Source organism: Rousettus aegyptiacus, unplaced genomic scaffold, assembly GCF_014176215.1.
Source record: "Rousettus aegyptiacus isolate mRouAeg1 unplaced genomic scaffold, mRouAeg1.p scaffold_m13_p_8, whole genome shotgun sequence".
In the NCBI taxonomy this organism is placed as follows: domain Eukaryota; kingdom Metazoa; phylum Chordata; class Mammalia; order Chiroptera; family Pteropodidae; genus Rousettus; species Rousettus aegyptiacus.
The window spans coordinates 104,973,602-104,986,094 of NW_023416311.1; the positions used below are offsets into that span (position 1 = coordinate 104,973,602).

Genomic DNA, 12,493 nt, shown 5'->3' on the forward strand with positions numbered 1-12,493 from the left:
TTGCCAAGAGAAACACGGTAACTTCACAGCGGGGAAATACCGCAGACATTGCTATAACGCAGGATCAAGGTCGCCAGCAATGGGACACTTCCGGATCCTCCCGAGGGCCCCGGATGTGATGGCCTGGGAAGGGCACGGCGTCACCTTTGTGACATTCTTGCCCAAAACACGTAAGTTCTATTTACTCGGGAGAAAGCATCATATAAAGCCCAAGTGAGGGGACATCTTATAAAGTAAAGAAATACCTCAAAATTGTTAAGGTCACGAAAAGCAAGAAAAGGTACTAGAACCATGACAGACTGCAGAAAATGAAGTATGACGTGGGTCCTGGGCTGGATCTTGAACCAGGAAAGACACATAAGAGCAACATCCCAAATAAGGTGTGGCTTGGTTAACTGCTGCCTCGGGGCTGGCTTCCGGGTTTGCATCCCAACCAGGGTCATCCGACACTGGACAAGCTAGGTAAGGGTGTACAAGAATTCTTGGTACTATTTTTGCAACTTTTCCGTAAGTCTAAGATTATTTCAAAATGAAGAGTTTTTGAAAATGAAAATATTGAGTGTTACGTTATATAAATGCAATTTGCTAAAGAAACAGTGTGTGAAAAAAGTTACCAGAAAAAAATAGGCAAAGTCAGAGAACGTTTATGAGAAAAGAAATGTATTAGGCAAATTCAAAATGACCAGTAAATAAAAAGATCTACGATTTATTGAAAAAAAAAATATCCTGAAGAGATATAAAATCATTATTTTCCTGCACACTTATGGGGCAAAATTATAATAGCCAATCTCATTCTCGTGAAAATAAAGGCATTTTTATTTAGATTGGTTGAAAAGGAATTCTTTGGGACAAAATTAATGCTATGTAGCCTTGTTTTGTAATTATGTCTCAAATATTTAAAATTAAAGCTTTAATGTGCAGGCGCCTGTTATTTACCTGTCCAAATGTGAGACGAAGTCATTTTTACCAAAGGAGATCTCAAAGAAAAAAAAATCCAGTAAAAAGGGTCCATATACAAATAATACTTCTAAAGTTAAGACTAAAAATACACTTAAAAGAATGCTTTTTGTAAACTAAAATTCAGATGACCCAAAGGATCCAAAGTCTTTCTATTAAAATTATAGCACCTTTTGAAAAAGGGAACACTAATAATCAGCAAGTTAATGAAGGCTGAAAAGGACTCCAAAATTTTAAGAGTGAGAGATAGGATACACGCACAAAATAGCATCCGTTTCATTTTAAGACTGAAACTCATATGACCTAACTATTAGGAACATTATTTACAACTTCCTCTAAAAATCGGCAGTGTTTAGCTGAGACTTAAAGCATCGGCAACGACCCTGATGAGTTTTTGGTGGTCTATCCTCAAGCGGGTCCTGAAAGCCCAGTTACTGACAGCAGGCGTTAGGGGTGCTGGGGAGCCCTGTGGCTTTGCCGGACGGCCAGTCCAGGCCGCCTCCCGCCCTGCCTCCCCGGCCCGGTGGTCCTCCCGGCCCGCCTCCTTCCTGATGGCCCGTCCGCAGGGCCCCGACCGCAGTGCGGCCTTGGCACAGCTGCCCCAGCCGGGGCGCGCTCCTCAGGCCCCACGCACAAAGATGCTCCTGTTCAGAGGGCGGTTCGTGCGGTTTCTTGTCCCGCAGATAGCACCCCCCCCCCCGCCCCCGCCCCGGAGGGAAGGGGCTGGGTGACTAAGTCCTGCTTCTGAAGGCGCCATTCAGCACATCATTTCCTGCTGCTTTCCAGCACAGCGGCCAATCCACAAAAGCACCTTTATGGGGCTTCCGACCACTTCGTCCGGGTGCCAAGAATCCCACAGGCTCCTTTTCATTCCCTTACTTACTATCTTTTCACAAGCGATGTGAGGTTTTCTCTTTAACAAAACAAACATTCAAACGCGCCTTTCTCACATCGCGCGCTTTAACTCGCTATGTGGCCTTCTCTGTTTGCACCGGCACTGGGGGGGGGGGGTTATCTGAGGAATGGCAACATGAGCTGGTGGCCTCGCAAATGCGTTCCCTAAAAAAACAACAAAAACAGCAGTGTTCGAAGAAGTAGAGCGAGGTCGCCAACCTGTGGCAGCCAATGCATGCTTGTGACGTCCCGACTCTGTTACACTTCGGGGTGGTGTAGCCCACAGCATCAGTCGGGGAGGGGTCGGAACGGAAGACTTGACAGGAAGCGGAGTTCCCCAGCTCCTCCGAGGAAGAGCTGGGAGCCCAGGCAGCCGATTTTGGTTTTTTAGGGGGATGCGGGGGTGGGGAGGGCGAAGGAAGAGAGAGGATATGGGTTGTGGAGCAGAAAACTTCTACTCTCGAAAGCAAACTGATTTTAAAGAACTGCGTTTACTTTTGTGATTGGTTCTTCCATTTGCTGACTCACAGCAAGTCACTCAAGTTCTGTGCTGACTTGGGGAGGAGGGGCAGGAAGGAAGTGGCCACGGAGAGGGACAGAGAACAGATTTCCGTTAGGACGACTTCTCTGGGCAGTCGGAGGCAACGGGAATTACAGCATCATTCAAATCAGAAAGCTGAGAACATCCTCCCCGCAGCAGCGACTGCTGGGTGGGGCCGTGGCCTCTGAGGAATGTTCAGGGCCCCAGGAATGCAAACGGCTCGTGTGTCGTGGACTTCGGAGGCCGGCTTCTGGAAGCAGCTCTTCCACAAATGTCGGGGCTTAAGCACCCGAGTTTTCTTTCTAGAGGCTACAGCTTCCTCCCTGGACTGGAGAGGTTCCTTCCAGCTCGTATGGAGAGCAGGATGCATAGTGGTTATGAATTGGAGCCCTGAAGTCTGAGTGCTGTTGTAAAAATCCCATTCTCCATCACCTGCCAGGCTTGGTCAAGTTCAGTTCTCTGAGCCTCCATTTCTTACCATGAAATGGGGGTGACAACTGCGTATGTTGTCATGGGGCATCCTGAGGACTAAAATACGGAGAGAAGCCGCAGCGGGCTTGGCACGCTGTCACCATTCACCTTCTGAGGCCCTGGCAGTCCCCTTTTATGGGCTGGCTGTGTCCCCGCAAATTTGCATGGTGAAGTCCTAAAGCTCAGAACCTCAGATTCCGACGGTATCTGGAGACGGGGTCTCTAAGGAGGGGGTTAAGTTGAAAGGAAACTGCTCGGGTGGGTCCTAATCGGACGTGACCGGTGTCCCTCCAGGAACAGGACAACCGGACACAGCGACGGCAGCAGGGCACACGAGGGACGAGGCCACGTGCCGACACCGTGCCACGGAGAAACCAACCCTGCCAACGCCTCCGTCGTGGCCCTGCAGCTTCCAGAAAGCGCCCGCTCCTGCTGCCGCAGCCACGCGCTCTGCGGGGCTCTGTCACGCAGGCCGCTCCGCGACCCAGAACCCAAGTGCTCTACTTATTTCTGAGACAAACGGAAAACGAACTGATGGATCTCTAAGAACAGAACTTTAACGTTCTTTCCTTCTAGTAAATTCAAAGGCTCTGGAAAAGGGGCTGGGGAGGAAAGGGCGCCGGGGACCCCAAGGGCCATGCTGCGACTTGGGCTAACACGGGATTCCAGCGTGGCCTCGCCACGCGGCCAAGGCGGCGAGCCTGCTCACTGTCCCCCGAGTGTCTGGAAGGGCTCTCCAGACAATCAACCCCTGGGGCCCCCATCCTGCGCTTAGCTAGAAATGTCTGGGAAAACAACGACCTCCTTGTGGAATGGCCGAGGTGTGCAAAGGATTCTGACGACTGCCAGCCAGCCCGTCCTAGGACAGGCTTGACTGCTCGAGCAGTGACAATCGCTGGCCAGTCCACCCTAGGACAAGCCTGATAGCCCGGGCGGTGAGGACCACCGGCCAGCCTGCCCTAGGACAGGCCTGAGAGCCTGGGTGGTGAGGACCACCGGCCAGCCTGCCCTAGGACAGGCCTGAGAGCCCGGGCAGTGAGGATCATTGGCCAGCCCTCCCAAGACAGGCCTGACAGCCTGGGCAGTGAAGCATCTCATAAGATTCCAGGGCGGCCAGTCTCACCCACATGGGACCCTAGAAAGGGGAGCCAGGACCCCTCCCCTATACAAAGCTGGCTGCGGGGTGGAAGTTCAAAGGTCAGGTTCCTTAGCCTTCTGACTGACCGCCAGCCCTCCACCCCCCTCTCCTTTCCCATCCAAAATCCTTCCACGGTGTCATTAACAAAAGGAAGTTAGACTGGAGAGGGTTTTAGAAATAGTATTTTTCAAAATTCACTGTGAAATGTTAGTGATAAGAAAATGAATCCTTCAGGAGGTTTGACGGAGCCTTGAAAGCTCAGTACAGAGCCACAGACAGAGCTGACCACGAGAGTTTCTCACCGCGAAGCTGTGGTTTGGACCCACAAGCAGCTCTGTGTGGATGGAAGGCAAACACGGCCCACCAAGTGCTATTGTCACACACAGACTGAGGGAAGTTACTGGGTCTCTGTCAATCATCACCACTTACATCTGTGGCGAACTAATTTGTACCTCTTTGACTGAATCTATAGTAAAAATGCAGAAATTGGTGAAATACTATCCGCATCAGTATTTCATTGACTACTCCCACACAGAATTCTGTAAGAAAATGTCCATCAAAATCTCACCTCACAGGAATCACATGGAGACTTGTGATTTAATTTATGTAAATGACTTTAAAGAATAACCTTATTCAAAGTGGATATTTCCGCCCCTCCCCCTAAGTGGGTAAAATGAATTCAGATAATTCAAGGGGTTTGGTATAGCTCAAATATCATTAAAAACATATGTTAAAACTAAAAATATATAAAAGCAAATGCTATTACGATATAGCATGTTTGCTATAACTTATTATTATTATCATCATCATCATTATTTTTGCCTACAGCACTTGGTCTTCCTAGGTGGTCTCCCATCCAAGTACTAATCAGGGCCGACCCTGCTTAGCTTCTGAGATCAAACAACGGGCTTGTTCAGGGTGTCATGGCCGTAGTCCGTGGACTGTAGCTCTACTGGGGTGTGAACCCAGGACCTCCTGCGTGTAAAGCAGACGTGCTAACTGCTACACCATGGAACCACGTCCACTACGACGTTTTCTGAGGTAGTTAATTTGTGATTCAGGTACTTCTTTAAAAGTTTGTTTTCCATGACTGCATTTACCCTTAATTCCATCGACCCCAGTTCAGGAATTCCATCCCTTAGAACACGTGAATGAAGTATTTATGCAAGGCGGTCCACTGGGGGCTGTTTATACCAACAGCTAACAACCTACGTGATGCGCACACATGAAGTACTGCCCGTCCGTAAAAAGGCGTCTACGTGTCAGTACGGAGCCCTTTCTAAAATAAAAGACGCAGCAGAGTGGAAAGAAGCCGAGAGAAAGATACACCGCCTTTACGTGGGAAGAGGGAAGGAGGGATGAATACATGTTTGTACTGACCTAACAAGGTGCCGGGAGTGGAGGTTAGAAACAAATGAAAATAAATAGTTACCTACACATGGCAAACAGGACTGTGGGAGCCCGACTCCTCATTTTATACCTGTTCGTACTTTAATTCTGAACCATGTGAAGTGTCTAAGAGTGAGTTTTAAACTTTGGGTTTTTTTTTTTTCTTTTAGAAAAAGAGTTCTGAATGCGGGGTCACTGAGCTAAATGCAGTTTTGTACCTATGCATGTTTTTTTGTGGGACGGGGACCCACAGCTTTCATCGGATTCGCTCAGGGATGCGCGACGCAGGGCCTGCCCCTCGGTGCGCCAGACTCTGGAGGTTATTTCCCCTGTCACTGCTTTTTCCGCCCACTACCCGGATCTGCAGTCACGTCTACCAAGGCTCTCGCTTCTGATGGGTGCGTGAGCTCTAGGAACACAACGTAATTGCAAATCATCTCACGCTCCTCTGGAAGGGAGGGGAAAGGCGCACGGCGGGGGGGCCGGGGCAGAGTGCCCCATGCCTCGTCTGGCGCACGCTTCTTGGGGGTGGGGGGGCCGGGGTGCAGCGCCCCGCGCCTTGTCTGGCGCACGCTTCTTGGGGGCCCTCGCGCCAGGTGTCGTCACGCAGCGAGTGCAAACTCTGAACGCATGACTGCTCCCCTCCGTGCTCCGGATTTATTTATTTTCAAAACACTTAATAAAAAGCCAGTACACGGGACTTTCAAACAATCTCTCACCAGACGCATCATCTTTCCGTAACTGCCGTTTCTGCAGATGCTAACTGGTGAGTGAACTCAGAGGGGAAGCCCTGCCTTGCCGAGTGAGCAGCAAAGCCCGAGACCTCCGCATGTCAGAAAGGCGACAGCTCGAACAGTCCAGGCCACGGAGAGGCGGGGGGTCACCAAGAGCAGGACTTGCTTCCCCCAATTATGGATCTTTCTAAACACTGCCGTTTCGAGCCAGGCGTGGGAAGGTGGTTTCCTCATCCCTTGTTTATAACTTTGCTGTGTATATAATTTTGCGATCATTTAAATACGGATAGTGTCAACACCTGCTCATGGCTTTTTCCTGTTTCAGCAGACACGTTAATGTGAGGTTGGGGCAGGAACACACCTCCGACGGGAAGCTCTCGGCAGCGCGGCCCCGTGATGGCGCGGCGCGCAGAGCGCCTTCCGGAACCACGGCCGCCACCCGCCCCGGCTACGCCGCCCCCGGTGCCGGCTGCCGCCTCCGCTCCTGGGGCCCCAGGTTTCCCCGTGCTGCTTCCCACAGGGACTTATATCAGCACCCGTTCGAACAGATAAAACCTGCTCCTTTCCAAGCTAATTCTTTTTAAAAAAGTATATAGATCTTCCATTATACGTATTTTAAAAGAACATGTAGGCAGACATAGGTTTAAAATGTTGATGCTCACATGTGCCTGGGTGCGTTTTCTTGACTAAAAGGCGGCAACCCGGCACTAAGCCAATGTCCACATATGCCAGAATCACAATGTATTCAACTAATTTTGTTTAATGTCACTGAAGTCTTTTTAATGCCCTGCATTTTCTGAAAACTTATTAGATCACTTAAAAATCACAAGCAGTTAGAGGCAGGAGACGGTTCACCTTTGGGCAGTGTTTCACGATTTGGGAAAGATGACGTGTGTTGAACAAATTTAAACCAGTTGTCCCCAATATGCCCAGGGAAGTACAAGGGGCCTCAGGCCAGGGAGCTATGCTTTCGGTCACCAAGGTTTCTGGAGAAGGAACAGAAGCACCATGTCTGCAGAGACGCTGCTTTTCTGAGTGGTGGTGTTGGGGGGTTAGAGCAGTAAGAATCAAGGACATTTAAGAAAGAAAGCATCTTTAGAGATTAACAGCAAGTGACCAGCGACAAATACATCTGACAATTCCATAACACTCAGGAGTTTTGAAATGTGTGAAAGGCAAGACGGCTTGCCTGTCTGACATTGCCCTGAGGAGATCCATACGGGTGATGGAAATCAAGTTTTACGCGAGAAGGGGCCATACTCCTCATGGCGGTGCCCTTCGAGCCCAGTGCAGCCCTCGAAGTGCAAAGGGCTCACCGTGAGACGCTGGGCAGGCAGCAGCTCGTGGGGAACACGCACCTCCCGCCCGGCACACACCGACCTGAGGACAGGCAGGACGGCACGCGCCCCGTCTCACACGGGAGCAGGAAGAAGGCTGTGCGGCCGAGCAGAGGTGAGTCAAGACCTCCTGCTTGCCCGGTGGCCTCTGCCTCCCTGAGGCTGCCCCTCTGTTTTTGGACTTTATTCCTAGATCCTCGTCCCTTGTTCTCCAGACTGGTTGATGACAGCCTCTTCTCCTAGACGAAGACTCTGGTCACCGCTGCCTAAGCCATCCTGGACTTGACCATGGACAGGAGGCTCTGGCAGAGGTCCGTCGTAGTTCTTTCCCCAAGGACGATTTCCCTCCCCCAATCTACTGCCCAAGTCCTGACACTATGGGGGGACGGAAAACCTTCAGTTCCCCTGCATTGCAGGAAAAATAAAAACGCAGGAAAGAATGGCTGAGGTTTGAGCCCCTGGAACAGGTTGTGCTCCACGAAGATCCTGGTAAAGATGGAGAGTCAGCGGGTCTGTGGGGGGCTGGGAAGAACCTTTCTAGAATGTCACAGAATATCAGAGAAAAAGGGCTCAGGGAACAAAATGGTTCCTAAACTCAGAAATAAGCAAAAAATCCAACCTCCGTGAGAAGTTTTCAGGACAAAGTCAAGGGTGATAAATACATCGTTCTTTCCTCTCGGCCAGCCTGCAATTGTGAACACCAGGAAGTCGGGAACACACCCCAGGAAAGGCACATATAAAAAGAAATCTTCCAGAACAACTGTTATTTGTAGGATGCTAATTTCACTGGGGCTCCTCTGTATAATAGATCAGCTTGAGAAAAAAAATCGAGCTTTATTTTCGGCTCAAATGCGAGGACCTATTATGCAACTCTGGAACTGCTCAGGCAGTAGGCTCGTGGGCACCTCGCACAGACCTCTGCCCGCCCTCACGTGTCACGTTAGGGGAAGTCCCGGCTGCTCCGAGTTCTCATGGACAGCTTCGCCACAAGTCAAAGGGGACATCTCGGCTTCTGGTCAAAATCTGAATATTCTTTCTCTTTGGCTCCCTGGAGAAGTAATAGCTAAATTCGTCTAGTTTCTTACTGAAGTGACAACAAGGTCCTACTTAGGCCCCGAGGGATCCACAACGTGGCTGGGCCTGGAAGTCAGGAGATGAGGCAATCGGCAGCCGTGTCCTGTGCAGCTGCGTTTAGCTCAGCGCCACGACTGTCCCCTCCACGGCCAGAGGACGGACTTGGGGACGCGTTGTGATGAAGGCAGAGGGGGCCGATGACAAATGCAGGGAGCATTGGCATGTCCCGAAACGAACGGCAAAGAACTTGACTATGGCAGGCTCGAGCGATCTTCCCTCAGGAAGCGAAAACGAACTGGCCGTTTGCCAGTCTGGTAAGAAAATTAAGTCTGTGCCATATGGTTCAAAGCACGTAAACTCTATCCGGTCTGCACTCTTTCAGAAGCTACAGACCCATGTTTCTTAGGAGGGCTTAGAGTCTCAAGGTAACTTTTCACCTGAGATGAAAGATTAAACCAGCACTAGCAAAAGAAAGGCAGCATGAGCTGATATGTAATTTAAAATTTTCTAGGAGCCGCAATTAAAAAAAAAAAAGAAACGGGTGAAATTAATTTAATACTACACTATGTTTAACCCGCTCCAGGAAATACATTATTGCTCCAATACGCAATGACGCTGAAACAATCACGCACTCGTTTTTCGAATCAGGGCTGGAAATCCTGCGTGCGCGTTACACCCGCGGACCACCTCGGTTCAGAACATCGCCAGCGGTTCCAAGCTGAACGCCCAGGGGAAACCAACTCGCGCTCCTGCTGGAAGCCCAGTTTCGATTCATCCAGACACACACACTGAAAAGCGGTTTTGCCATAGAGAGCTCTGTCTAAAGGGGTCACGGAGGAATGCGGACGCTGTCTTCTCCACCTTGTTGAAAGGCGCTTCTTGCCAAAGCCCCTCTCCTGGTAGTCACAGCCCGGCCGGACTCGGCCAGGCTGGCCTCGCTGGCCTCGCTCGGGGTGGGGACCTGGGGACCTGGGGAGTCCTGAGAAGCTGCGAGGCCGTAACCACGGCAGGTTAAACTCTCAGGGCCTGCGGCGTCTGGCCTTCTGGGATTTCACACTAACCACATAAAGAGGCCACAATGTGAACACGCGAGCCACGAGACGCTGCACACGGCCCACCTGCCCTGTTTCGACGCCACCTGGAGGAGAACGGCACCTTCTCTGTGCTCTGCATTTGGAAATGACACCGGCCCCCCAGGAATGGCCTCGCTCCCCTTCTCTAGACCGGTATCTTACTACACCGTAGCGGGGAATGAGGCGATCGTTCATTGTTGCTGGCTAGCAGGTGGAATCCTCGTCCCCAGTTCAGCCCCTCGTGGACTGAAACAGCCCAGAGACACGCTGAGGACGGACCGAAGCATGAGTGACGAGGAGTCACGCCTGGTGCGAGGCTGCAGAGAGGCGGGGACCGAGGTACCGGTGCCACCCCGAGCCGGCAGCGCCACCGCCCTCCACGCCCCGCGGGGTCCTACCTTTGTGGTTGAAGATGCCCTCCATCTCCATGCTGCTTCTCGAGTGGGCGATGCACAGGGAGCCACAGGGAACCAGGCCCTCTGCGGCGGGGGACCGGTCGGTGGTCCGCACCAGGCACCAGTCCGGCTTGTCGTGGGGCCGCTCCAGGACCTCCACGGTCTGGCCGCGGCGGATGGTCAGCTCGGTGCTGTTGCAGGCCGTGAAGTCGTGGATCACCACTGTCAGCTCACAGCCGCCGGAGAGCTGGGGGCGGAGAGGGGACAGGTCAGCGAGCCCGGCCGGGAACGCTACTTCCCCTTCCTCCGTGGGGGCAGCGCCAGCGGGAACCACCTGAGTGGCCGCCCTCCAGGTTCACGGTCCCTGACGCCCCCAGGAATCACGTGAAAGTTTCCTACTTTGTCACGTTCTAACATATGTGGTTATGATTTCTTGAGCGTTTCGCATCAGAATCTCATGAGACTTTTTCGTACGACCACCCATACCTTTTGTGCCCGAGATCCCATGGTTCTGGGGAAGTGCTCTATACTTGTTGTTTAGCTTAGGGCAAACTAGTGACCGTGTCCGAAAGCCACTGCTGGGCTCCGTGAAGCGCGAGGACACAGCGAGGCGGAGCCTGGCTCCCGGCCCGGGCTCCCCGTCACCACCTGGTCGACAGGGAGCAGCCGCACGGCAGGGGGGCCGACAGGCAGTGGGGCTCAAGGTCCCCGGACACGGGCAGAGCGAGCCTTCTCCCCTCAACGCCCCTCAGATCCCCTCCCCGCCCCCGAGGATACTCCGCGGGGGACACCGCTGAGCCTCTGCCATCGGACCCCAAACCCTGTCCGGGCGCCCCCACGTCCCTCTGTGGACACTGGCTTATTTTCCATGTGCCCTGTATTTTTGGGTCTGAAATAAAATTCCTACCCCTTCTCTACGCTCTCTCCCGTTTTTTGTCTATCGAAACTCTACTGATTCTCAGGCCTCTTGAAGCCCACCCACAAACGCCGTGAAGACACAGCAGTACCACGATCTCACACGCACGGCAGGTGCGCGGCCTGCCCGCGGCCGTGCGTCTCTACGGCTGTGCGCTCCTTGGGCACGGCGCGCATTTGCTCACCAACGTCCCTCCTACTTGTGACCAGCTCCCCATCGCTGGACTGTCCCCCTGGCTCTTCCAGCCAAGCAGCCCCGGGCTCGCTCCTGTCTGTTCTTCACCATCCCCCCTCCACCAGATGGGCTCCGGGACTGACCGCCATGCTGGTTACCCGCCCCCAGCAGGCGCTCCCACCGAAGCAGTGAGTCTAAGACATGACCTTTCCCCGGCCCCGTGTCTGTTGATCTCGTGCTGCCTTTTGGACAATGACGTCACAACCGCTGCCCAAGGTAAGAAATCTCACGCTTGTTCACACTCCAGACATCCTCAAACGGCCTCGAGGACGCGCGTCTTCCAGCCGCTGCCTTCTCCACGTGCTCACTCCGATCACCTCGTCTGGATTCCGAGGCGGCCTCTGAGTGGCCTCCCTGACCTGCGCCAGGCTCTCCTTCGGAGCCACCTCTGTACCGGTGCCGGCTCCCTTTTTAAAATGTGGAGCCTCCCATTCACATGCCATCCTCCTACTCCAGACACGGATTCCTCAGCACGGGACTGAAGGTCCCCGCGGCTGCGTCCCAGCCCACTTTGCCAGCCCGGTCCGCTGCCTCTCACGAGCGTCCCGGCCCAGCGGCTGCGTCCTCCTTCTGAGATGGGTCCTACGAGCGCTGTATCCACGCTGCCCCTTCTGCTTAGAGACCCCGCCCCGGTCTGTCTAGTCTACGTCCCCATCAAACACCCCACCCCGAGGAGTCGCGCCTGTATCTACCATCCTTAGCACTCCCGTGTGTAAACAAACTACGTCTCAGTCCTGAAACGAGCTGTGCCTCGGGCCACACGTGGGCATCCGCCCTCTGCACCATTCCTCTGTGGACGTTCCACGCCTGGACCGTGAGCGAGAGACGGGGCCCGTCTCGGCCCCTGCTGGGCCCCCAGTGCCAGCGACGGCAGCACAGTGCTCGTACCGGGAGGCGTCCCTGTCTGAGAGGCCACCCTGCCCACTCGCAGAGGGCCGTTCAGGCCACCTGCCCCCCCACCCCCAGCTGCTCTGTGCTAGTTATTAACCCCCCCCTCCCCCGCCGGTCAAATAGCCTGTCGTTCAAGAGAAAGTTTAGACATTCCTAATAAGAAACACATGTGCATTGGACAGCCACAGAAACCAAATCAAAACACAATCTTCTGTAATAAAGCGCGGATATCGACAAAACAAATCGTCTTCGCTAGGCCGCAAAGGGAATTTTCCACAAACGCGTAATCCTCTTCTAAATTTTACAAATGTGTCTGTGGGAAAACCATGCTAAACCTTACACATTCCCCTACCGTCAGAAGGGGAGAGGTGGGGGCCCCGCCTGGACGAGTGTTTTCCTCGAGAGCCCCCATCATGGGAAGCGCGAGCAGGGACCGGACGCGGGCCGAG

At 53.0% G+C, this 12,493-nt stretch overlaps 1 protein-coding gene across 3 annotated transcripts in view; it reads right to left on the reverse strand.

Moving 5' to 3' along the window:
- The window catches only part of TRIO (trio Rho guanine nucleotide exchange factor), a 300,662-nt gene that overhangs the window by 61,355 nt on the left and 226,814 nt on the right, over positions 1-12,493 (reverse strand). For all 3 annotated transcript variants that reach the window (XR_004952348.1, XM_016152143.2, XM_036225270.1), the window contains one exon: positions 10,007-10,250. Coding sequence is in view for 2 of the 3 variants with exons in the window: in XM_016152143.2 (XP_016007629.2) it covers positions 10,007-10,250 (244 nt within the window). In the remaining variant the exon portion in view is untranslated. The remainder of the gene's footprint in view (positions 1-10,006; positions 10,251-12,493) is intronic.